Genomic DNA, 26,060 nt, shown 5'->3' with positions numbered 1-26,060 from the left:
AGGGCACATAAATTCCTGTGTTAAAAGTTCTTTTAAATGGTAATGTCAAAACCTAAAAATTTAAACCAGTTAGATAATAAATCAATCTAAGTATTTTTTTGTGTACTATTCAAACTTTTAGCACTTATTTATGTAAGTAGTGAGGACTTTTACAATGCATCTGTGACTTCAGAAATGAACGTGTACTTTTGAATGTAAAGCTTTAGAGGCTACTAAAAGCATGCAAAGAAAGTACAGATTAAGAAGTTGTTTGCAATTTATTTCTTTAAATAACTTCTTTCCAAAGCCAAAGATTCTTGTGAAGTCAGAAAAGTACTACAAATTTAAATTCTCAAAAACTGCTTGAATGCCTTTGTGCCATACCTAACACATTTCTTTAGCTTAAAAAAAAAAAAAACACACACCTAAATCAAGCCAGACTGTCAAAAATAGCAAAACAGTAGGAATCTCTTGTCTTCTACTTGTTATCTCTTATTACAATTAATTACCTTTCTGCATTAAATGCAAGACAACTTATGAATGACAACTCCTATTGCCAGGCAACACATCCATTATGATTGTACATCACAAACAATACTATAAATTACTATTGCCACCTTTTATAACAAACTAGTCCAGTTTAACATTATCAGACTTGGTTTTTTTTTCCTTCCACAAGTTCCCATAACCATCTTTGGAGCTCTGTGCCTCAAGATGCCTTTCCATAACCACATAATTGCATGGCAATACTTCAAAAGAAGATATACCTTACATGCATATTTAATAAGATTAACTTTCTTAAGATTAATATTTATGTGGTGTTTTTAAAACCCAGAGACACTCTTCCCTTAAATATTAACCAATTGATTATTTTTGTTTTGGTAAAACTAGCCCTAAAACTTGATTACAGCACTCAGACTGTTCCAAGAAAAAAAATGTCATTTAGTTTGATCAAAACTGCAAACTAAAGGCTAGAATAGTTAGCTATATAATCCATTGTGACTAAACGTGACTAAACTAGCTTAATTCTGGTCCATTTAAACGTGGATAACCTGAAGAATCCTTTCTGTGCCACATAATATGGATAAAATAGAAATTACTTTATCAAAGAAAAGTCAGTAAAGTGCTTTGTTATTAAAGAAACTAGGAAAGCATTCATTTTAAAGTAATGATTATGTCCTGCATAACACAGTTCTGTAAAAAGTTATAAAATTGGAATGAACTACTTCAGGAGCCAAAGACTTTAATATTTCTGTTTGCCTAGGCATGTGGTAGTGAGGTTCTGAGGATTTATTGAAACTTTCAGGTTTTTTAATGGCATAATCTCAACACTGCACACTATCCTATAAGAGAAACTCCGTGGGATGCTAAAGAAACATAACATATGCTGAGGGATGGGGGGGGGGGGGGGGAGATAGAGGGGGGAGGCAACTTGCGTGAAGTTCTATAAGAAACAACCCCCTCCCCCACCAAAAAGCTCTCTCCTATTTCCTAACATCTGAGCACTTCCTAACATAAGTAAAACATCCTAGACATCAAGGTATACCAAGCAGAAGGGTGGAGGGAAGAATACAAGAGTAACAAATAGAAATACAAAAGTTGACAACATAGTAAGTCATTCCTGCTTTTCTCTATTATTATCATAAAAATCCTGAATTTTACATTTATACATACCAAGTCTACATACCAAGTCTTCAAGTACAGCAAAACCTCCCTCAGAAATTAAATAGGCAACAGTAACCAACCCTTATCACTACTCTGATCTCACACAGAAATACTATGCACCAATAGTAAAATACTTTCGAAAAAAGTAGTCTACAATCGATCTCTCAATCATAGCTTTCAGCAGTTCTACAAAAACATCTTCAAAACTAAATTAGCATTACTGAGAATCAGGAATTGTAAGTTTAATAAAAGTACTTTTCTCATAACTCATTTAATTTCCTCCCACATGCCACTCCCTACTAGCCCCTTTATGTTTCACAGGCAACAGTTACTTGCTGCTTGCTATGAGGCAGAAAAAGAAAAAAATCTAGGTGTCACTTCCCTTGCTAACATCTGTCTTGTGCTCTTTAGCTTGCAGTCACCCTTTTCTCAAGGCCAGTCCACATTTAGTTTGCAATTGCCCAAAATGTCACCGTTATCATCATGCCAAAAAACTGAGTCTACTGAGGCAGGACCAGCGCCACACGATGATTCAGGGAAGCGACCGCTCTTTCACAGGGCGGCTACTGCAGCTAAGGAAGGAGATGCTCACTCAGTCTCAAAGTCAAGAGACTGCAAATGTTTCAGAGCCCTTTTAAAACCCTGCTTTCGAGGAAGGATCCTTGAATGTTTTTGAAGAATAAGTGAAATGAATATAACACCAGAACAAAACCCTGCTGTCAGGTTCAAGGGCATGTAACTCCTTTATGAATTTTCCAAATCTTCTTAAAAGCAAGCAGGTTTCCCAGTTTCATTGTTCCCCTCAAAAACTGTGGCATAACTGCATTTCTAATATCAGAAACCTTTAGTTTCCGCTACAAGTGTATTTGCAGCGAAAAATCCTCAAAATAGTCCAGAGGCTTTATGCCTTGAGGAAGCACCTTAGAAAATACACCATTAAAATAATAATGATAAAAATAGTGATAATAATGCAGGTAAAGGTCCAAACACATGCATGAAAGCAAGCTTCTGTCCTTCAATTAGCCATGTTGCAGTCCTTGAAGAAATCAGTAGTAAGACTCTTACCATCATTTTTTCAAATAGAGCTATGATTTCTCTTTCTGACAAGGGTTTGGGAACAAAATCCTCCACATCCGTAGGTGATGACGACCAATCGGTAGAGTAAGATTGTTTCATGTGTGGCAGAGCAGGTCTCTCCTTTTTAGTTCCTGGAATTCTTATACTAGCAAACCTATCCAACTGAAAACAGAAAAGGTATAATATAATCAGATACCATTTCCATTCTTTGTAGACCTAATTAATACAGACATTTTTGGAAGCTTAACATTCTTATTTTTCCTTGAGTAACTTACCTTATATTTAACTACATGGTTTCAAAGGGTTTTCCTAAGGACACCCATAATAGTTAGTTGCCTTAGTACTTTAGTTAACAGACCAGAATCCCCTCATGCTTTGGAGAAATCATGCAGAACATGAGAATTTTACGGAAGTTTTGGAACAAAGGTATCTAGAAAACAGACAAATGCTTTGAAGACTTCTCCCTAGTCATTACGTACAACATATGTAAAAGCATAGTTTCTAAAGTTTTTTCATTGGTCTGCAACTGCTGTACTCCTGATGTTGTAATGAAATACACAGATATGCAAAAAAAATTGTTTTTTTAAAAGATGAGTTACCATAACTAAGACATTTTATTTTTTTGTCTGTACTACATTATCTAACCCTTAGGTTTTATTTAAAAATTTGTTTAGGAAAAGCACAAAAAACCCTTCAACTCCTTTGTTAAGGTCATGTAGGATACATTTATACTTTTATGAATAATCCTTAGGACTTACCATCCATATGAAGCAAATACCCCAGCTTTACACTTTGAAAAGCCAAAGAAGCTTCTTTGGAAAGTTTTCCTTGCTCCCCCACCCCCACACTCCCTTCTTTCTGGTTTGATATTTAACTGACTTTTTAAATAAAGACTTATTCGTAATTATCTGCATTGTCAGAGCACCTAAGGTTTTAATGTTAATCAATAGCAAGTCATCATAGTATCTGTGGTGTTTAGTGAGCAAAACAGGGTTTAGCTGTCCCACTCTAGTAAAAACACAGCAGGAACTGGCTATTAGACATCAATGCGAGGAAGGGGAGCTTTAATTCTCCCTATTCAAAACTGAAAAGGGAAGAATTAGTTTGCTAGCTGTTCACACACAGATGGTTGTAGAACTTGCCAAAACAGAAAAGAAAAAGCGTAAAAATAAAAATAAGACAGCATGGAAGACAGAGCCCCTCAGCATCACCTCAAACCTGAACAGGGCAACAAGAAAAAAAAAAAAAAGGAAAAAAAAAATCACACCCTAACAGAAAAGTTACACAGGCAAGACCTAGGATAAAAGAAAACGCAACAAAACCAAAGGAAGGATAACATCATTGGAAGAGAAGTGAGAGTCACCTCTGGCAAAGAATATCTCACATCTTCACCAAACAGCTACTTTACTTCCAGTCTTTAAAATCAGGAGCCTATGGCAAGCATGAAGGGGATGAAACCTGGTTGTAAACTGAAGTGACCAGACTAGAATCTTAAGAAGATATATTAAGAGAGATTCTTCTTAAACAACAGATTTCAGTGAGCACTGACAACAGGACAGTATACCTGTTCCAAGATGTGCCTTAGATAGTGGCTTCTTCCCCATGCCCCATCCCCCCAGGACCTTTTCCCTGTCAAGCACACAACCTAAGAAACAAACCATGATATCTGAAGACTCTTAGTGCACAGAGAAAGTTCTGGAGCAGGGGTAGGGGGAAAACACACTTTGGGCAAAATAGATTTCAGCACATGGCTCAGTCAGCACAGAACTGATCAAGTTAGCTCTAAAAGATGTGTACCCTATGTCCCTAACCCATCTCCCCTCAAAATTTCAGCTTCTTCCTTGCAACCCTTGCTCCTCAAGTCTCCCCTCTTTCCCCTGCACATCCCTTACACCTTTGATCACCCTTATTTTCCTCCCAAGTTCCCAACCCATTATAGAGGCAAGACGTAGTGCACATACATTGAGTAACTAGCCATGTTTTACCACAGAAACAAAGACACTACACAGCAGCTTTCCTTTTAGCAAAAGGAGTAGTTTGAGTCTTCTCTCAGAAGCCAGCCATTGGCTGGCTTCAATGGTTTTAAAACAGTAATTATATCATCTTTCATAGGACGCTAGGATAACTAGTAGGAAATAACCGTAAGTTATTTCTATTTCAAAGTCAATAGGAGATAGGAAACATTTTGTATTTACATCACTAGAAGATTGTTATTGAAAAGGAGGGGGTCAGTTACATTCAGTCTGTATGTATATTAAGAAAAATTAACATACAAAACTGAAAGAAAAGTTGAAAACAGCTACAACCTCCAAATAACTTGCAGAACCTATTGATCAGAGTCCTACTGCAGATAGGCAGTTAAAATGCAATAAATATATTTCCCATAGACAGATAAACATTTGTGTAACATATCTGTATTATATAAACACTTTTCTACTGTAAGGGTGGCTGAATACTGGAACAGGTTGCCCAGAGAAGCTGGAGCATCTCCATCTTTGGAGATATTCAAAACCCAACTGAACATGGTCCTGTGCAACTAGCTGTAGCTGACCCTGCTGGAGCAGGGAGGGTTAAAATAGATGATCTCTGAAGGTCCCTTCCAAACCTAGTTACTGTGTGATATAAAGTTAAACTGAATATTCCGGCATTTTTCTGAAAGTAGAACTTTTCTGTTGAGCTAAGGCAGTTGCCACGAAAAAGGCAATGCTTAAAAATTAGAGAAATTACTGTTGTTTTCATTTTTCTCTTTATGGAGACCTCTGCTACACATATACTGATTGGATAACTAGTATTACTAGTATCTGGGTCATATCATTTACAGAAGAAATGCTGTTTATCATCACATCCAAAAGCCACAAAGAATAGGGTCAATACTGTCTAGATATAGCATCAACAAGTAAAAACAGTGTTGCTTAGACAAAATACACCTACACGAAAGCCTCGATCAAGACAGTTAGAATTAAAATAGAATGAAATAATTGACAAGCAGCGGCTTCAAAGAGCAACTTTTCGTTAGACATCTTTCATTAGTGTCTTGATTCTAAAAGAAATTAAAAGCTCAGAAACAGCAGTATGTAGCAGGCCTGCAACTAAGTTAGATGCATAAGTGCTCTCAGATTTGGCTTCAGTAGAGGAGAGAGTAGGGGGAATGGGTTGGGGAGGGGAAGGAAGCAAGTTTTCTACACATGGCTGATGAAGAGTCACCTAGGTATATTTGTTTCTTCCATATTTCAGAATGGAACAAGAGTTAGAGCCATATTCTTGGGACAAAAAGCATATAAGATTTACATTTCATTAGCACATTTTGGTCAAGTATTAATTGTCATATCCTAAATTTACAATCACTTAGAACAAAAGCATGAAATGAGAACTTCCACCTCCTATTCCTTCTCATTCTCCTTCATTACCAGATGAGCATCACCAGCAATATGTTTTATAATACTATAAAGAGCACTCAGTTTATATATAGTACAAACATACAAGATTTATGAACAGTAGGCCAATTTTTGGCTCAGTCAAGCAAATCAAACCATCTACTCTGAAGGCATAGCACGGGACAGTTAGAGACCTTCTCTTGCACATCCCATGGTTCTCATGCTTGAATAACTGATAGTTCTTATTATTTAGCAGTGTACAAGCAGTTAGGCTGCTCTCTCCCTTCACATGGAAGCAGCAGAAGCAGTTCCTTTAAGACAAAAGGGAGCAGGCTGGACACCCTGATCTGTGACAAAACGCTCCACGCAATCCCAGAACTACTCTTCCACTAGAAACAGTGGCACAGAGCCAATCTATCTTTGATAAGTAATATTTTGCTTCTTTGGCTTGTTGACATTTTCGCTTATATCACTAGCATATATAGTAGATGTTTTGCAACATCACAGATTAGGCCATACCATTCGTTTTCACCAAATCCCATACCATTTGTCCTAGAGGAGAGAAGCACACTCCTGGAACCCATTTGATCATGTTTACCGTATTTTAAAAATCAGGCTAACCAATGTGGAACAGCTAGAATGAGCTTGATAAAAAAAAATAAAAAAAACAAAAAACAAAAAAGCCACACACAACACCACAAGCACCACTACAGTTCAAAGAAGGTTTGACCTTGCATCTATTAAGATGACTGCCCTGCATTTTCCAATAAATATATACAGACCCATACAGAAATAGTTCTTTCACACTTTAATTTTTTTTTCCTCTTCAGAAAGTTATTAGTCTATGTAGATTGAGCTTAAAAGTTAACTGGGGGTGGGGAGGAAAGTGTTTCTGTATGATCTTGATACGAAGTATTTCCACAGTGAAGTTTCTTTGAATTTCTCTAAACTAAGATCTATTTTGATGCACTGATAGAAGATTATCTGAAGTTAAAAGTTCAAAGGCAGTAAGGAGTGAGACTAAAAGTGACTACAATTAAATGCTTCTGACCACTCAAAGGAAGAAGCTAGAACTGTTTCTAATACAGTATAAAAAATATCAGAAAATCTGTGACAAGCTCAGAAATTCAAACAGCACTTCTTATCATCACAGCACTTCAGTGTTACTGAAAATGAGGAAAGTATTTCATGTACATATTTTCAAAAGAAGCAACAATAAAGTAATTAAATCCTCAGCACTAAAATAATCAGAAATATTCTTTAAAAGCTATTCACTGCTCTTCTGCTCTTAAGTTACAAAAATAAGCTGGCCATATAACCATAGAATAACTCGCATAGCGGTCTGAGTTAAAAGATAACATGATATTGAAAAAAAGAAATGCAAATAACTTAAAAAATAGAATATGAGCATTTCAAGTTAAAAAAAGAGTTGAAGGTAGTAAGGTACGGATAGTTCTACAAGTAATGCATATCCATCACTATTTTTTTCTTCTTCTTCTAAAGAAGAAACACCCCACTGAGATAGGACTAAGTCTTTTCTGGTCAAACAATAGGTTTGGGTTCAATTTTTTTTCCCCCCCCTCCTTTCTCCATGCCTCACCTCATCTTCCCCCACCACTCTCCCTTTTTTGAGGTGGGGGAAAAGAGAAAAAAGGAGAAAGAAGAGTAGAACGATCTAGGACAGTAGAGAAGATTTTAAAGATGCAATTAACAGTTCTCTCTCCTAAGCCTAGACCCCCAACATAAAAGGCATGAGGAGTCTTTTTCCAGAAACTTGAGTTTAAGGCAATGGGTTGTTTACATACACTTTAGCTTTTAGTCTTTCTGCCTCCTACTGCCAAAGACTGGAACTTCTCTAATTAGTCATGCATTTTGGTCTGGCAGTTCATGTTCTGTGAGACAAACAAGGTACAGCAACTGAAATAAAAATCTTTAATATTAGAATTGAAATACAGTGGAAAGAGTAAACTATGGTCAATATTTATATGACCATATATGATATATGAGTTACTGTGAGACAAGTTTTAAGTATCCTTCTACATTTATAACCCTAAAGATTCTAAAGGAGTCTTGACAGAAACTCTAGCACAGCCCCTTGCACTGTTACAGATTTTAAAACAGTCTTAAAGTAGCATTCCTTCCAGTACTCTGTTCCATCTCAAAGTTTAGTGAAACTACAACTTCAGGTATGAAATATGGCAACCAGACATTACTAACAGGCTCTAACAACATATGAGATGCTAAGATACTGAACTGCAAATAGTTAGCCCGGACAGTACCTACATAGTGAAAAGCCGTCTCACCCATCTCTTGGCAGTAAAAGATATGCGAGTGAATGACAAAGTTTGCCTGTGATTAAGTATAAAAAGCTGAGCAGGCAGGCAGGGCCAAAGAGATCCAACTGGCACATTTTGTTTGTAGAAATAGAAGAAAATATGATAAATTATTATAAAGGCAGTATCATTACAATGATGTTCAAATCCCATTAGGGTTTAACTTTTAAAGCAGCCATATTAAAGATATTACTTAAAAGGAGCAACTGATAGATAGGGGGTATTAATAGTTTTTTCAAGGCCAACCATTTTTATGAAGGACAAGAGGAGAGAAGATACATGCAGTGGGATCAAGATTAAACGAAAGGACTTTCGTTCCCTCCCTCACAGAAGAGAAATTTATTTTATCCAGCATGGCTCATACACTCACAGCCAACCTGCTATGAATGTCACATTAACATGGGAACACCATTTTTGCTACTTCAAATACTAGTTACAGAGCTTGAAGCCTACAAGTTGGCTATAAAACTTTACAGAATGCTCTCCTTCACTGAGGCTATTATTAACAGTATCAGAATTGGAATAGTTTGTTAGTCCTGGAAATAACAATTGTAAAAACCAAAATGAAGCAGTTCCCAGTCAACTGGACAATCTAGGTTGAAAGTGATTAACGGTTAGCAGATCATAAATCCTAGAATAGCACTTAATCCAAACAGAAGAAAACAGAGTTATCTCTGAGGAGTGCTACTAATGCCTCTGCTTTGTGAATGTTCTGGGAACCAACAAATCAAGTAGGAACAACCCACATAGCTAGTCCTATTCCTAGCATGGAGAGGAAGAAGGTAAGGAACAAATGAAAGAAGCAAGAGAAATGAATTGGTAACAGAGATTATTCACTAAGTTTAATGAAATGAAACATTACAGTTTTGGCATTCATTTGAAGCATCGATATCAAATTCGCAAAACAAAGTTCCACAGTCCATAATACCAGAAATCTTATAAATACCCATAGGCTCTCAAGAAATGGAGTACTTGTAATTGTTTCACCAAAACTAACTTCTTTAAAAAGTAAATCTTCTATTAGGAGCACATTTCTTCCAGAGTTCACAATGGCAGTAACATAGCTGTTCTCACAGACACAATAGCTACAGACTTACAGAGAACAGCATCAGCTGCATCTGTAGCCATTTCTAAAGAAAACCTTGACATCAACACCACTTCCTCAGTTCAAACCTTGAACTTCCTCCAGGTCCTGATCATTTTTGCCAGTCTATATCTTGACAAGTAGGTTTCTGCACTTACATAAATATCCTACTCATCATTAATAGGAACAGCCGTATGGTTAATAAGGATGAATAAAAATATCCAAAAAAAAGTATCAACCCCCTGCAATCAGTACTTCAATTAGCATCTCCAATGTTCCAGTAATCTTTAAGGTGTCTGTCAAGATTTTTTTTTTTTTTTTTTTTTAAAAACCTCTTTTAAATCCTCTGGAAATAAGAAGGATATTATTCCACCTAGACAAAGCACACCAGGTATTGCTCAGCAGGTATTACTGCAACTAGATACAGACAGCTGCAATACAGGAACACAGTCCCTTTCCACATCATTGGTTTCTGAAGTAGAAAACAGCCCTATAACTTAGAAAATGTGGTATTGCCATTGCTAGTAATAGGCCACAAGCATGGTACTACCTCTGCAAGGCCTCAGGACTGGGGCTTGTCAAACCAGTTTTGTCCGGGTTGGTCTTAGCCTGCTTGGAGCTTTGTTTCAGTTTGCTTCACTGTAACAGCAATTACTTAATGATCAAGTGACCTTTACCAAATTTGTTGTACTTCTGCTTAGCTGTATACAATTGTGTGGAGTACCTTTGCTAACAAATAAGTAGTGATAACAGGTAGCTATTCTGTGTACAGTGAACTAGCTAGGATGCCGGACCAGTGATGTGGTATAGAGGAGTACAAGCACAGCACAATCAAAGGCATTGAAAGTTTGGGTACTGGCTCATAACTGAGGCCTCAAGACTATAAACAGTTGTGGTCCTTACATGAATGAACCTGGGAGTCTGGTAGAGCTGTTTTTTTTTAAGAAGTAACAAAGAGCACAAAGAACAAGTAAAACATACCATATATAACCAACTTGGATGCATCACTGAACGGAGAGCCGATGCAGAAAATAGCATGCACAGAGTACCAGGAGATCTATAAAAACAGTCCCAGAGTGGGCTTTGGGTGGGGAGCGGGGGGGGGGGGGGGGGAACCACACACAAATGATACTCCTTCCAGCAGAAAGGAGAAAAACCTCTCACCACCACGATACCCCTCCTCAGTGAAGGGCTGGGGACACCGACAGTTCACTACAACTCCCTTCCAGACTGAAACCATCAGACCCAAACTAGCAGTGGAAGAACGAGCATAACACCAGAGAAAAGAAATAAGTAGTAGGAAGCTTTTGTAGAACAACTTTCAACAGTGTTTTTAATGACACTTACACTGATACTAACATTCATAGTTCAAACCAACTGGACCAATAATAGCTATTTGTTGCATTCTGATTAAAATATTTTTTAGTCTGAATATTAGTTTATTTCACATACAAAGTGCATTTCCACTTGCCCATATTTAGAGCAACAGGTTGAGTGTAACATCTTACAGGTCTCCAAGGTAAAAAGCTACCAGGTCCTTTGTCCATGTGTTCAGTCAAGAGAGGATTTTATCTCAAAAGAGACGCTAAATATATTCAAAGCTGTGAACCTAATCCAACACCTAATCAGTGGTTGGGCAACCTAAGTTTTGTAAAAAAGACAAGCACTATAAACATAAGCTACATTTTTCAAACTCTTGTTTAGACTGTATTTACTGCAGTGATTGGACCCCAGCACTTGGCAAAAAGTTAGTAGCTGCGCTAGTGAGCGGTTACTAGATGAAAAAGTTGAGATGGGTTTGTGCTGGATGTCAAAGCTACAGAAGAGGGTCTTTTATGTCTGTGAGAGGAGTGTATGGCTAAAAAACAAAATAAAAAAACCCACAACTTGAAGTCACTGGGGGGGGGGAAGAACGTTCCTCCCCCTGGGGGGACAAATTCTAGAAGAATTCATGAGATATCACAAAAATGGCTATCCTTTTCCAAGGTAAGCAATAGCACAGTATAGCAGCTTTGCGGTGGAAGAGCTTAGTGATACATCTAATGATAGACTAAAAAACCCTTTCCACCACAGCGGTCAATTCCTTGACACTTTTCATTTCCTTTCCTTCAGGGAAACAGACTCATCAGATGAGACATGACATGCATTGGTCTGGACCCAAGCTAACATATCCACACACCAGCTGCACCATACCATGTGGATTTGAGCTTTCTGGCATTAGCTCTGTAATCACTGCATTCTGGTTCAGCACAAAAAAAGCAATGGCTGACCATGTAGAGCATAGTAGTCAAGTCATGCAAAATCCTTTCACGAAGGCTGAAGCCAACTGATTTGACACCTTTGAAATGAGCATAAGAACCACTACCATCTACCTCTTTGTTTATATATATTCTCCAGCTCTACAAAGCAGATCTATCCTGTGAAGTCACTGTAGATTGAAATGGCAAAAGATTATTCTCTATTCTCATCTGAAGTCCCTGTGCCAAGCTCAGAGATGTTCTTACAGAAGAGAATTAATCTAAGGCTGCAATTCAAAGCTAATTAGTTTGGAGCATTTTGACTTTTGTATTTTTTTTCCCTTTGACAGATAAACAGGAAACCTTCCATATTAGTTAGACAATCAAGTGTATGGAGTATATATCACTAGAAGACATTACTGCATTACAAGAAAAAGTTAGTTGCCATATTAAAAAACTACAGATCACCTAGTAACAGAGAAAAATTCTGAACACATGAATCATGTAGTTTGTTCACTGCTTCTGGTACCTCATTAGGAAAAGGTGGCATTACAAAATTATCAGCCTGTTTCAGACTAAACTGAGTTAGTATAAGTACTAACTCAGAAAAGGGCGCCGCGAGATGTCCCTGGCTGGATGGCAGAGCTCAGAGGGTTGTGGTGAATGGCGCAGAGTCTAGCTGGAGGCCTGTAGCTAGCGGTGTCCCCCAGGGGTCAGTCCTGGGCCCAGTCTTGTTCAATATATTCATCAATGACCTGGAGGAAGGGACAGAGGGCACCCTCAGCAAGTTTGCTGATGATACTAAACTGGGGGGAGAGGCTAACACACCAGAAGACTGTGCTGCCATTCAGAGGGACCTGGACAGGCTGGAGAGCTGGGCGGAGAGGAACCTCATGAAGTTCAACAAAGGCAAGTGCAGGGTCCTGCACCTAGGCAGGAATAATCCCATGCACCAGGACAGGCTGGGGGCTGACCTGCTGGAAAGTAGCTCTGCCGAGAAGGACCTGGGAGTGCTGGTGGACAACAAGTAGAACATGAGGCAGCAGTGTGCCCTTGTGGCCAAGAAGGCCAAGGGTCTCCTGGGGTGCCTTGGGCAGAGTGTTGCCAGCAGGTAGAGGGAGGTCATCCTGCCCCCCTCCTCAGCCCTGGGGAGGCCTCACCTGGAGTACTGGGTCCACTTCTGGGCTCCCCAGGACAAGAGAGACATGGCACTACTGGAGAGAGTCCAGCAGAGGGCTACTAGGATGATGAGGGGACTGGAGCATCTCTCCTGTGAAGAAAGACTGCAAGAGCTGGGCCTGTTTAACCTGGGAAAAAGACGACTGAGAGGTGATTTGATCAACGTGTATAAGTATCTGAAGGGGGAGTGTCAAGAGGATGAGGCCAGCCTCTTCTCCGTGGTGCCCAGCAACAGGACAAGAGGCAATGGGCAGAAACTGAACCACAGGCAGTTCCATCTGAAGCTGAGGAAAAACTTCACTGTGAGGGTGGCAGAGCATTGGAACAGGCTGCCCAGAGAGGTAGTGGAGTCTCCTTCGCTGGAGATATTCCAAACCCGTCTGGATGTGATCCTGGGCAATATGCTCTAGGTGACCCTGCTTGAGCAGGGAGGTTGGACTAGATGATCTCCAGAGGTCCCTTCCAACCTAAACGATTCTGTGATACTAAATAGTCATCTTCCTCCCCTCCCATTCTTATGAAACACACACAAGAAACATCTCAACACAGATGAAGATCATTTAAGCACAATTCATCTGAAAAATTCTGTATGGAATATAAAGGTAGGTAATCTTCACTCTCTGGTTGATGTTGATAACAAGATTGTTGTGCAAAGCTTTCCTTTCTGTCTTTGGATGTCCCTCTCATTCTGCCTTACAGATCTCTGGGACAAAGGATTGCCATCCTCTAATTTTCAAATTCATATTTTCTAGATTTCCACACTATTTATATACTCACTAAGCACAATTTCAGGTCTGGAAAATCCGCTCAAGTACTGAAGCATAGATCTTCCATATATTTTGCCAGTCATATTAGTCACAGAAGGCAACAGCTCAGTCCTAAAAGTCTGCTTTACCACCCTGATCTAGGCATATGACTAAGAATTAATATCCTGAATAACCAGGGAGGGAAGGAAAGGACAAATCTGGACAACTCATATGCCTTCATTTGAAATAGTTATGAATTCTAAGGGATAGGAAACACAAAGAAAGCAAAGGTTGCAACGGTGCCTTTGGAAATAAAAACAAGTCACTATTCTCTCTTACTGGTAAAAATACTGCACGTAGCATCAAATAAATTACTTCCAAAGATTTCAAGTCAAAGATCTCTTACCTTCTTTTTTTACCCTCAGTGCTTCAGAAAATTATATATATATTCCTTCTTTGATAGTCAAGTAGTTCTACTACAAGATTAATTTCATATACATATGAGAGAAACAACTTGTAGCAGTAGAGTTTAGTAAGAGGAAGAGTTACATTAAACCAAGATGGACAGAAGAATCCTTCTGATGAGATGACTTATTATTCCTAATATGCCCAACTCCCAGAGACGTTTTTACCTTTCTTCAAAGCAAGCCATTTAACTAATGGTGGAAGATTAAAAGCTGCAGAGTGTAGGACTATGCATAGCCAGCCACATCTTGAATCTGTAGAATATACTTAATTCTGAATCTTGTTTCTCTATACACAGGCGATTATAAAGCCTTTGTCATTTTTGTAGCAGCTGCTATGAAATCAGTCAAAGCAACTTAATGTTATAGGGAATTTCAATATATATATCATTTCTGTCTACATAAGAACACTTTTTTTTTAAACGAAAGTTTCTTAATATGCAGATTCTAATATTTCGTATAAGCCTTACAAACCACTATTGGTAAGTGAAGCACCTGAGATAGAAAATAAAATTGTTTTGCCAGTGATCTTGCAAGTATATATTTTGTCAGATACCTGTTTGCCTCTTCTGCAGAATGAAAAAATAAACAAACAGTCTTCGTAGTTTGCCAATAAACAACCATGTTTGTTATTGACTGTGTTCTAAAAATGAGATGTTCCTGAACTCAGTGGAGATTCTTCATTTTAGGTACAAAATTCACCAGCAACATCTCGGAAACATCCGCTAAGATTCAAATATTGAAATGCAGTCTGAATTTAGGTTCTCAAAGTGTTGAGGACTTATCTAAACAACAACCAAAAAAAAAAAAAGGGTTCATATTGCATTGGTTTCTGGCCACTGTCACACAAAACTATTTGTAGTAAATAGATTGAGAGTAACAAAATATTTATATTTTGGAAAGCATAATGCAGCAGAGAGTTAACATGGAAGTGATTACTCATGAGAGGTAAGGATATATATATCCTTTGATGAAAGCTACAGAATCAAGTACTCTTAATCTTCAGCTTCTTAATCTTCTATCACTACAATTTCTCCACTTGCTGCAATAGGAATTTGAGGAATATGCCTTTGCTGGTTTTCCCATGATATGGATGAAATGTCAAATCCCTTCTGGTATGAGCCATGTTCAAGTTGCCTAGGGCTCAAATACCTACTATTATTAGCTGTTTTCCAGAACCTGCCACAAAAAGATTAAACCAACGCAAAAATAAAAAATAAAAATTCAGATAGGACAAAAATCAGTTGGAAAACATATTCTTGTTCCAAGGTGAAGTAGTAAATGAATAAAATACGCAGCTTCAGAACTGTAAGCCACTGCAGCGTTTGAGTTTAACTATCTGTTTTTTACTTCACTGCTATTGTTTCTTAAAAAAAGTATGATATATTGATATAGATAATCTAGTACTATTTAGTAGGCCACTTTTTAGTCCACATAGAGCCACATACAGAGAGTCTTTCAGCGTTCATTGAGAAATGTGAGGCAGCAGCGGGGGGGGAATCACCTATTACTGAGCTGTTAGTTTCTTCTTCCTTATTGTAGCTAGCAATAAATCCGCTGACTTGTAGTGGCTAAAATTATGAGTTGGACAAGTCCAATAGTCTATAAAGACAAGAGCCGCAAGGCAGCATGCTAGCTTCTTCAAGTAAATTGGAAAGACTTTGTACTCCATGTCTGTAACCTTTACGTGACGCTAGCGAAATTATTAAGTTTCGGTTGTCAAAAAGTAGTTTTTCATTTGAAGAGAACTGAAAATTTTTTCTGCTCTCTAGAGTAAAGTTTAAGGAATATGGATTGTATTGCAAACATGTCAGACTGTTTTCTTCATAACCATTTCTAGCCCATGAAACTCCTCTAAATACCAACAGAGGATTTAAGTCCAACAGTCTACAAACGGTAAGTGGAGGTAATAACCTGCACTACTAACTTTGCACGTCTGATGGGCAATAACCAGATTATTGGTTTCTGAGGTTAAGGAAAAAAAAAAAAACCACACAGAGCAGTATGTTGCATACTGTCCAACATAAAATTCTGCACTTCAACTGAGTTATGCACACAAATATTTAGGCAAGAGCACTGTGTAACAAAAAACACATACTAAAATCATAATAGCTGATCCTTAAATACCTTCAGAATGTTGTTTCCTAGCTGAATCAAAGACTTTGTAGGTAACTTTAAGGTAAACCGTTCTCACCAACGAAAAAAACAGTATAGACAAAGTGTAGGTATATTTTAACAACAATCTACTTTGTGATATAGAACATCATCTGCTGCTATCAAGAGATAGACGAAGTTTGAGGAATGCACTGTTAGCATGACACAATGTACTTAACGTTGTTTGAAGCAAGCATTAATGAATTTTACAAGCAACTGTTAATTTGTTAAATGTGTTAGTAACTTTTAATATTAACATGCAAACACAGATAATACCACCTGGTACAATTATCTGCACCAAGCTCGTTTAGCCACGATTAGAACACACTCCAAAGCCATCCACAGATTTTTGCTATCTGCATTGAGTATATTACAGATAATTAACAGTTTAGTGAGACTTTACCAGTTAACTAAGCAAACATCCCAATTAAAATAGTTTCTTGCAGCAACAAAGTTACTTGTACTGAAATAGTAATTCGGTTATTAGCTTAGCAAAGCCAAAGCAAAGCTTTAATTTTCTTACCACATCATCTGTCAGCGTCTTGATATTTAAATGCTGTAAATCAAAGAAGAAACCAGTCATGTCACAATTACACAATAAAAACAGGAATATGCCAGTTAGAGTTGCAGTTATTCAAAAAAGTGCAAGTTCAACAGTATTGAATCATGGCACTTGAAGTGGAAATTTCCTCGGCAAACTGTGTTTTGCTGGCTTACAGTGCACAGCAAGTTATTTTGGAGAATATTATGTACATTCAAAAATGTCGCAATCCAGTCCTTACATAGAATACCATGCAGACTTAGACTAGACCCAGCTTGAAGCAAGTTATAACATATTTACAGCTAAATATACTAGAAGAGAAGAACTGCTCATAACTCAGGAATTAAAATTATATCTCTACAGAATGGTCAATTCCTTGGTGATGCCCCCACAGCCAAGAGATTTTAAACTGTGACCAGCAATCATAGAACTCTTCAACAGTTCAAAACTCAGATTGCCAAGCTACAATACTTGAACAATTAAGACTGTTAACTCCCCTCAAGCAATGCCAGGGTGGCAAGCAGAGAACGCAGTTACTGGTAGAAACTCACACAAGCATCAGTAGTAACATACAAAAAGCTATAAATTATCACTCACTGCTGTGTGAAACAGCAGTTCCTGAACCAACTTTTTGCACTGCACACAGACAAACACAGCAAGTACTAGGACACACAGGTCCTGCACAAAACCTAAGAGTGGCACTGAAGAATATAGGGGACTGAAGAATCAGTGTTGCAAGGATCTCACTTAGTTTTATACGAAGAGGCCAAGAACAGGCTTAGAAGGGAAAGGGGGAGAATCAAAAGTCACATAGTTGGTGAGATGGACCCTTTACCTAGCCTTTCCCCACCCCGTCACTTCACACACCTATAACACTACCCAGTGCACAAACTTGGCAGCAGACGCAGTGATTGTCAATGGCTATATCCAAGCTACTCAGATTTGGGAGCTTCTGTCATGTCTTCACCAAGTTAACACCACATAAGAATTGCTGCTGAAGACGTCTTCATTGGCCTGTCCCTCAGCACTGAGGAACTTCATGTTAAGTCAAAGAACTAATAAGCTATCATAGCGTAGTTTTGAACTGTTTCCTCACAAAAATGTCTGATGAAAGGTTATAGAATTAAAAATAAAAAGCAATTCAAGTATGAGTAAACTGTGACAAACTGCAAGTTCAACCATCACTAATTAAAAAAAAATTTGAGCTATGTCAGTACTGAACACTTATGATGATTCTTTCCACATTCCAACAGATAAGCATTTGTAGTAAAGTGACACAAATAACAAAAGGGAGGACATTTCAACCTCTAGTCAGGAGAACCTTCCATTCTGGTCTTCCCACTGTTGTTCCACCACTGCAGTTTTTTTGCCCTACACACTGTGTGGAGCTGGGGTTTGTAAGTGGTTCTTCTCTTTTTGCAAATAGCAACAAAGATAGCATGAGTGCTAACTTTAGCTAGCCATTCACAAGAGAATCCCTGAATTTACATTTAGCAAGTTCTTAGTAGAACACCTCTACCCTAAGGTGATTAAAACAGCAGGAAAACGACACTAACATCCAGGGTTAACGTGAAACTCCGTAGCAATAACAAATATGTATTGCTCTTTCATGCTCTCACCTGAACAGCTAAACTTTAAGCAACGCACATTCATTCTAAGTAGATTACTCAGTCTCCTACCATGAGCTTCACAATGATGTAAGTCTTTTGCATTGCATGTTTTGAGAGAGAAGTTTGAGAGCAGGTGCTTATTCACATACATTCCACTAAACAGACATGGGAACCACAACAACAGGTCCACTGTCACTTAGGAACAGATACTGGATGTTCTGAGACTGCTTAATAGACACCATTATCATCATCCATGATATCAAGACAATATTTTTCAGATTCAGGGTTTGTTCTTTGAAAAAGGCAAAAATTAATGGGATGGTTCAAGCCAGTCTCATACTTCTCAATTAAATTGAAATTTAGCAGCGGAATTTAGTACGAAAAAAGTTGAGTGCTCTACCCTGCACATCAGGACATCTCTCCAACTTAAGTCATCTGACTACTTAGAGAAAAAGACGACCACGCAACCACCTTAGGACTTCATAACGGCTTAAGAAATGTAATATGCAGCTATGAGTCTTCTAGGCCTGCTTCTCTTCAGCTTACTGGCTACCAACAGTGTAGAAGCCTGAAGATACCAGCATAACAGCTCACACAAACAGCATTATGGGGCCTAGTTTGAAAGTAACTGCTACTTAACTAGCACTTACCTAGCAGCTTTAGAAACGCTGTATGTATAGATTTCTTTAGAAAGTACTACGAACCCTACAAAGACTACAACCTGGTGTTCAGAGCTTCTAGAATGTTAATATTAAAGCACTGTATGACTTGCAACAAGACATCTGGAAGACTTATTCTGTTAATTTTGTTACATCGTATTCCAGTTAGAGATGCTAGTTAGAACATGAAAACTCAGATGATCTTTTCCCTCCCAACTCACAGGTGTTGCTGAAAACATAATATGACCCTACAGAGAGGGGCAGCTTTGCAGTGGATGAAAATACTAATGCACTATTTTTGTGCCTTCTATGAACTACTCCAGAAAAGTAAAAAACTTATTGCTTGTGAGAACGTAAGAGCTATGTAGACCTATTCCTCTAGACTGATTATGACAAAGAAACTAGATATGCAAAACTGAAAATTAAGTTAACGTTTTAGGAATGTAAACATTCTAGTCAAAGAGAAAAACATAAAGAGTTAAGAAGTTGACTAGGGCTCTTGGAAAGTCCAAACTTGTATAAATCAGTAGCACCTTTGTTTGGAAAAAGCATAAGTATCACCATTACTGAGTTTTCAGCTATATAAACACTTTTAAGTTACATTTTGAAATGAAATTTGCCAGGCTAACTTGCTTTTTAGCTTGGGACACTGAGGAATTGAGAGATGTGGTTCTGTTAAAGTCAAGTCACAATTAAAGAGAAGCGTACAGATGCATGATTTTAAAGCATGCAAACATCTGACATGGAATTATCCCTTATTGGTGGAAATTTCCACCACCAGGCATATTAATAAGTAACTGATTTGACTGGACACAAGATACACGTATACAATCAGTGTATGGTACGCTGTTCTTAATAAGCTCTGAAAAAGCCTGACCAAGACTGTGAAAGCCTTCCAGAGATACAGATGAGCATGACAGAATGCAACAACCAAGGTTCACAACACATGCTCAGAGAGGTAGCAGACCATTCACAAAACAGAAAAAGTGTCTTTTAGAAAGGTCATATATGAGTAAGCCACATGTGATGCAATTATTATACCACTCAGCTAGAGAAGGAAAGCCAAATACTGTTTACTGTTACACAGTAAAGAATCCTATTTGGTACAGAAGACAATGATCTTATTTTGCATTTCCAAATAATTCTGTAGCACACATAAGAAGTACAATTTGCATCTATAAGATAGCGTTTAACATCTTAAGCCATCACCTTTATGATTACTCTAGCCAACTCTGGGTAGAGACAGTGAAGTGAAGCAGTGAGAAATCCACCTAAATTAGATCAGCAGTACTACTTTGATCTTCTGTGTGATTACATGTATTTCTTCATCTTTGCACGTGCCTATTCAGAAAATTATATCTAAATGCAGTACAAAAAATAATCTAGAAAAACAACATCAGGAACTAGGAGAGTGACATCTTCCCGGCCCATTATCTATGTCATTTTCTCCTCTAACACTACAGTTCAGCTTGGCCTGCAAAGGACGAATAACAACCTGGAACAGTATAGGGTATAGTCGAAAGATCTGGGCACTCTATCGAACTGTTAGACTGTACAGAGCGGCAGCATCTCCATTCGCCCACCTAATAAGATAGCTCTAATCATCATTTTATAATCACAGACTGACATCAGTTATCTGAGTTTTGGAATGAAAACAGCTATGTTTCTACTGGAACTTAGTTGGCAGGGATGGCCTTTATCTCCTTCTCCGATGGCATCCTAACAAAGTCTGATTTGCAGAACATAAGTGGAACTAGAGGCCAGACAAGCACCCAGCCATATGCCCCCACCAATACAACAGGAGCTCTAGGCATGCAAAACAACAGAATCCCAGTCTGCTAAACAAGAGTTTCAGCATGCATTCCAGCCATCATACTAAAGTAGTTAAGTAATCTACACATACATAAGACATTTCGGCATCTAAATCCTTTTTTGGATCTTCACCTCTGCCTTCCTTGCAAAGGCAAGAAAATATGCATAGCTTCTTTGACAAGTAGACTGTAAGCTGCTCTTAACAAGTAGCTATAAGAAAACAAAAACCACTTAGAGGAGTGTTTAATCAAAACACAATTAGTTTCAGAAAAGCTGGCTAACTTAAGCTGGATTCTAAGTAAACCAAAACTGTACATTAAAAAAAAAAAAAAACAATCCCCTCTGTACCCTTTTTAAATTAGGAAAATGAGGGGGGTATAATTTATCTCACCCTGCCATGGATTCTATCACTAAGTAGATTCAACACTGGCTTCCCGCCCCTGCCACCCCGAAAGCCAGAATATTGAAGCAAGAGTTGCAAGGAAATCGGTGGACTTAGTTACAGAGATGTAAATTGGATGATTATAGTGGACCCTATTATTTTAGAAAGAATCTTCTTTCTCACAGTATTGACTTCGTAATTGTCTTACTTCAGGCCATAAGAGTACTTCAGGAATTGTGGTATAATCCAACACTATTTTCTACTTTTAACTATTAATATAGAACTGTAGCATTTATTTAAGTCTTTTATACATACACACACACCCCTTAGAAATCAGTCTGAAAAGCAGTAAGGAGAAAAATTATCTTGACATAACAGTTTTTAACCTAATGATATTCTTTAGACACCGATGAGTTAAACTTAAAATGGATGCTTACAGGTAAGATTATATAACAAAGCGCTAGAACACAGTGATAAAATCTAATATTATGACCCACTTTTAATTCAAGCCAACAAAGACAACAGCATGAGGAATCATACAATTTTACAAAGCTGCAATAAAGTGTTTTTAGGTAACATCTGTTCAGCAATCATTCCTTTAAAAGACTAATTTATATTCAAGGTCTTACACTGCAGTGTAACTGCAGCAATAACTCAGTGACTCCAAAATTAAAGCCATTGACACAGATCCTTTTCACCTTTTTCCTCTACCAAAGCCAGTCAAACATAATGCTTTTTCTCTTAACTACATCCTTCTTTAATTTACAAATATTGTCAAAGCTAAGTATTATTTTTCCTATTTTTAATAGGCTGATGCAAATAAGAGTCTTCTGGATTCATATATATTTATAAAGAACTTAATCAAAAATACAATCTGAAAGTCACTGAAGATTAATCAATGGTACATTGAAGTTAGCAGAAACACTCCTAACTTCAATTAGGAATTGAAGTAGATGTTTTTGATGAGTAGCATCCACAAGATTTAGTCCTAACAAAGAACAAACAGAAGTCATCTAATCAAGTAATCTAGCACCCACCCTTATGATTTCCTAACATTTCTAAGGAGGAGGAAAAAAAAAAATATATATATATATATATATAAAAAATATATCTCTATCTCAGACTGGAAGTGTCAAGTAACTGCTTTTTATCCCCTCTGCCTCACTACAAATTTCAAAAGCCTATCTGTTAATACATACATAGAAAACAGTCATAATCTCTGCCATCCTTTTATCCATTTCCCCTTTTTCCAAACCCTAACCTTCAAAGTAGAAGGAATGAACTTTGAAAAAGCTAAAGTACCAGAGTACCACATAGCATTTTTACTTTCTATTCTTAAAAGAGTCCCACTTCTCCAAATATTGGCCCTGCTGAACAAAGCCAAGTTGATGAGATGTTAACTGCTTCAAAGTTAATCATCACGCCTTTAAAACAGGTTTATTTTGTTTTAATAATTTTGTAAGAAAACAGAGAATTAAGGAATTACAATTCATATCGACTTCTGAAAAGCTTGTTTATTCAGAAAGGCAGTACTTCAAGAAGCAGTTTGACTGGAATCAAAAGCTATAATTATTGACCCCAGAAACAGTTTGTTTTTTTCTCCCCAAGTGAAGTGGTAATAGCAAGGGATTTTTCTACTACTATACTAAAATTTTCTTTTGAAAAAGAGGGTACCTGTTAATGATGTCAACACTGTCATCCAGAAGATGCATACAAAACCCAGCTCTGTAGACAGGGGATACTACCTTTGACCCGTAAGTTCACCCAGTGAACTAATAGCATATCTAGAACACATTCCAGGTTAGAAGGAGGACTGCCATTCTCAATCAACACCTGATGGTCATACCTTTAAGAGATTACTTAAAAAGATGAAAAAGGGGACTACTGTCTAAGATGAAACGTTTTTGTAACTTGTAGAGTTTGACAAAATGATCTCCTGAACTGAGGAAAATCTCAATTATCCCTGCTTAAAGAGTTTCAGAAACTGGAGGGAGAAAAAGAAAAAAAAAAAAAGAGAGAGATGATCATATACACTGAAAGCTGAATTAGATACCTGAACTCAGCCCACTTTATTTTCAGTGGCTGGGTCCAAATCCAACTTTGTGATTTCAAAAAGAGAGAAGGAGGGAGAAAAGAAGGAAAAAAAAAAAAGTCAGCTGATGCCCACACACCTAAAACTGAACATGCTCAGAACCACCCTTTTTCTTACAGCCTGGGAAGCCCTGCATGTATCTCAAAGAAGCCCATCCACACTAAACAAAAGGCCTTCCTTCACTAAAAAGACAGTCAAATTTCATCTCAAAGAATTCTCAATGACTCATATCACACAGCTGATAGGGTTATGCTCCATATAAGTTGTTATATTTTCCCCTAACCATGAGTTAGAATGGAAAAGAAAAGTGAAACAGATGGCAATATTCTATTTGCCCAAGAACTTAACATTAAGTTATCACCAATAACTAAAATATCTAGTCTCAATGTTCTTGTCAGTCTGAAGAACATACAAATTTGTATCTCTCACTCACAAAGGAATGATCCAGCAATCAGGTCATACACCAGTAATATTCCCCAACCCTTCAAACTGGGCAGGCCACACAGGTTTTTACTCAAGAGACTCTATGCTAAAGAAGGTTCTCTGACACACAACCAGACATGTCACCTGCAAGACTAAAATGCTGGCATTCCCCAGTAGATGAATAACTACTTAGGAGGATAAATAAAGCACTGCCAGTCACAGTGTTACATACACTGTTACATACGTGAACATTCTATCAAGCAAGAATAGGCACAAGGACTTCTTCCTTCAAATAACAATCCACGCAGCTACTGCGCGAAAGGGATTCCAAGAAACAAGAGCACAAGGAGCAAGCTGTGGCCTTCCAGGGTAGCTTGTCCAGCCTAAAGATCAGCATTGCTATTGGTTAACTTCAGGTGGCTTCAAATGAAGTACAGCATACCTTTTGGATCCTGTTCTACAATGCCAGACACTGTAGTACCATATGCAATGCAAAGAGGCCTTAGGATCAAGAATCTAATGCATGTTATGCGTTAGAGTGGCTATTCTGTAGGTACACAACACAGCTCAGAGCAGGCAGCCTCAGGGCCTGCTGAAAACAGAGATCAACATGTGCATCACCTGAACACGAGCAGGCTATGCATCTGCAAAGCATGTAGTGGAAGCAAGATCTGTAGAATCTCTCTCTCCTGGCTTTAATACCTGGCAATTGCATCATATCTAAATAAGAGATGACTATCCTTGAGTGGAGTGGGGGAGGCTGTTTAAAGCACATATCACACATACGTTATGTTGTAGACAACTGCTAGCTCTTTGCAGTTTCCCCAATTTTTATGCAGTCCAAAAGCTTGGCAAGGTACGGATGACCAAGGGGATGACTCTACTTGTTCCTTAACTTCAGACACTCAAGTTTTTCCACTACGAAAGCCTTCCAATTATTCAAACACAACTTCCACCACCAAAATCCACCTGTAATACAAGTAATGTCATTTCAGAGCTGAAGGTCTGTTCCGTTTCCCTTGTCACCTACGGCTGTCACACAGGGAGAGAGAAAGCAAAGCTCTAGAATAAAGAGGCAAGACCTGAAAATATAGGCTGAAGGAAAAAAAAAAAAAAAAAAAAAGCAGGGCCCTCCCGGGAGGCTGAAGCACAACACCAGGAAGAGGCGAGGTGCAGCAGCCGCGCACCCTAAACACCTGTCCAAACCGACGGAGCCCTTTTGAACCCACCCTTCCCCGCCGGCCCGGGATCACACCGCGGGCTCAGCTCGAGGCCCACCGCACGGGCGAGCTGCCCGGCACCGACGGGGCGGCGAGGCACCGAGCCGGGCCAGCCCTAGCGGGGGCTCGTACTTACGAATTTGGGTTTCCTGCCGTCCGCTACCGCCTCCTCGGGGCCGCCGGCGCCCCCTGCCCCCGGCGGGGCCTTCCGACGCAGCCCCTTGTTCTCCCTCCCGCCGCGGCCCGGCGGCGAGGACGGGGCGCAGTAACGCGGCCGCCGCGCCTCCATGGCGGCGCCCGGGAGCGGGGCGGGAGGACCGCTGCTCGCTGGGCGCTTGTGGCTCTAATTAGAGCGGCTTAGCCGGGCTCGGCCGGGCGGGGGAGGGGGGCGCCGCGCGGGGGAGGGGGGCGTAGGGCTAAAGCCGTCACCGCCGCCTTCACCCAGCAAGGGATTTAGCGAGGATCCTCTAATCTCGGCGGCGGCGGCGGCCGCCGCTGCCCGCTCCCGGCTCGCCCGGCGGCTGCCCCCGAACGAGGCGCCGCCGCCGCGTCCGAGTGAGGGATTGGGCGGGGGGGGGGGGGGGGGGGGGACAGAAGCGCGCGCTCCCAACGGCCGCTGCTCGGCGCCTGTCAGAGCCGAGGAATGTCCCGCCGTCCGAATCGTCCCGCCACTGCCGGTCCCGCCCCCGGCGTCCTCATGCTAGCCAATCCACGGCCGCAGGGGCTGCCGTTGTCTTTTTTTCGATTGGTTGTCCTCCTGCCAATCTGCAGTGAATCAGCTGTTCTCGTAAGGCGCCATCGAGGGGATCCAATGACCGCACCTGTTTACGCACGCCGCCTCTCCGGACTACATGTCCCAGGGAGCAGCGCGGCCCGGGCCCGCGGAGGATGGCCGCGGTTGCATGCCGGGAGTTGTAGTCCCAAGCGGCCTAGGCGGGAAGCTGGTCCCGGGTCCTGTGGGGTCAGCCGGGAAGGCCGTCGCTGTCTGCGGCTTTTGTGGGTGCACGTAGGTTTTCCTCAGAGTTCACG

At 39.4% G+C, this 26,060-nt stretch overlaps 1 protein-coding gene across 2 annotated transcripts in view; it reads right to left on the bottom strand.

Annotated features, from left to right (window-relative positions):
- Positions 1-25,718, bottom strand: part of DIAPH3 (diaphanous related formin 3) — a 252,444-nt gene extending 226,726 nt beyond the window's left edge. For both annotated transcript variants that reach the window (XM_068929688.1, XM_068929689.1), the window contains exons 1-3: positions 25,168-25,718; positions 16,816-16,848; positions 2,710-2,883 (exon numbers count right to left, since the gene is read on the bottom strand). In XM_068929688.1, the coding sequence (XP_068785789.1) occupies positions 2,710-2,883; positions 16,816-16,848; positions 25,168-25,320 (360 nt within the window). In that variant the 5' untranslated portion in view covers positions 25,321-25,718. The remainder of the gene's footprint in view (positions 1-2,709; positions 2,884-16,815; positions 16,849-25,167) is intronic.
- Between the last annotated feature and the right edge of the window lie 342 nt (positions 25,719-26,060).

Source organism: Struthio camelus, chromosome 1 (assembly GCF_040807025.1).
Source record: "Struthio camelus isolate bStrCam1 chromosome 1, bStrCam1.hap1, whole genome shotgun sequence".
Classification (NCBI taxonomy): domain Eukaryota; kingdom Metazoa; phylum Chordata; class Aves; order Struthioniformes; family Struthionidae; genus Struthio; species Struthio camelus.
This window is presented reverse-complemented; position numbering and strand designations above follow the sequence as displayed.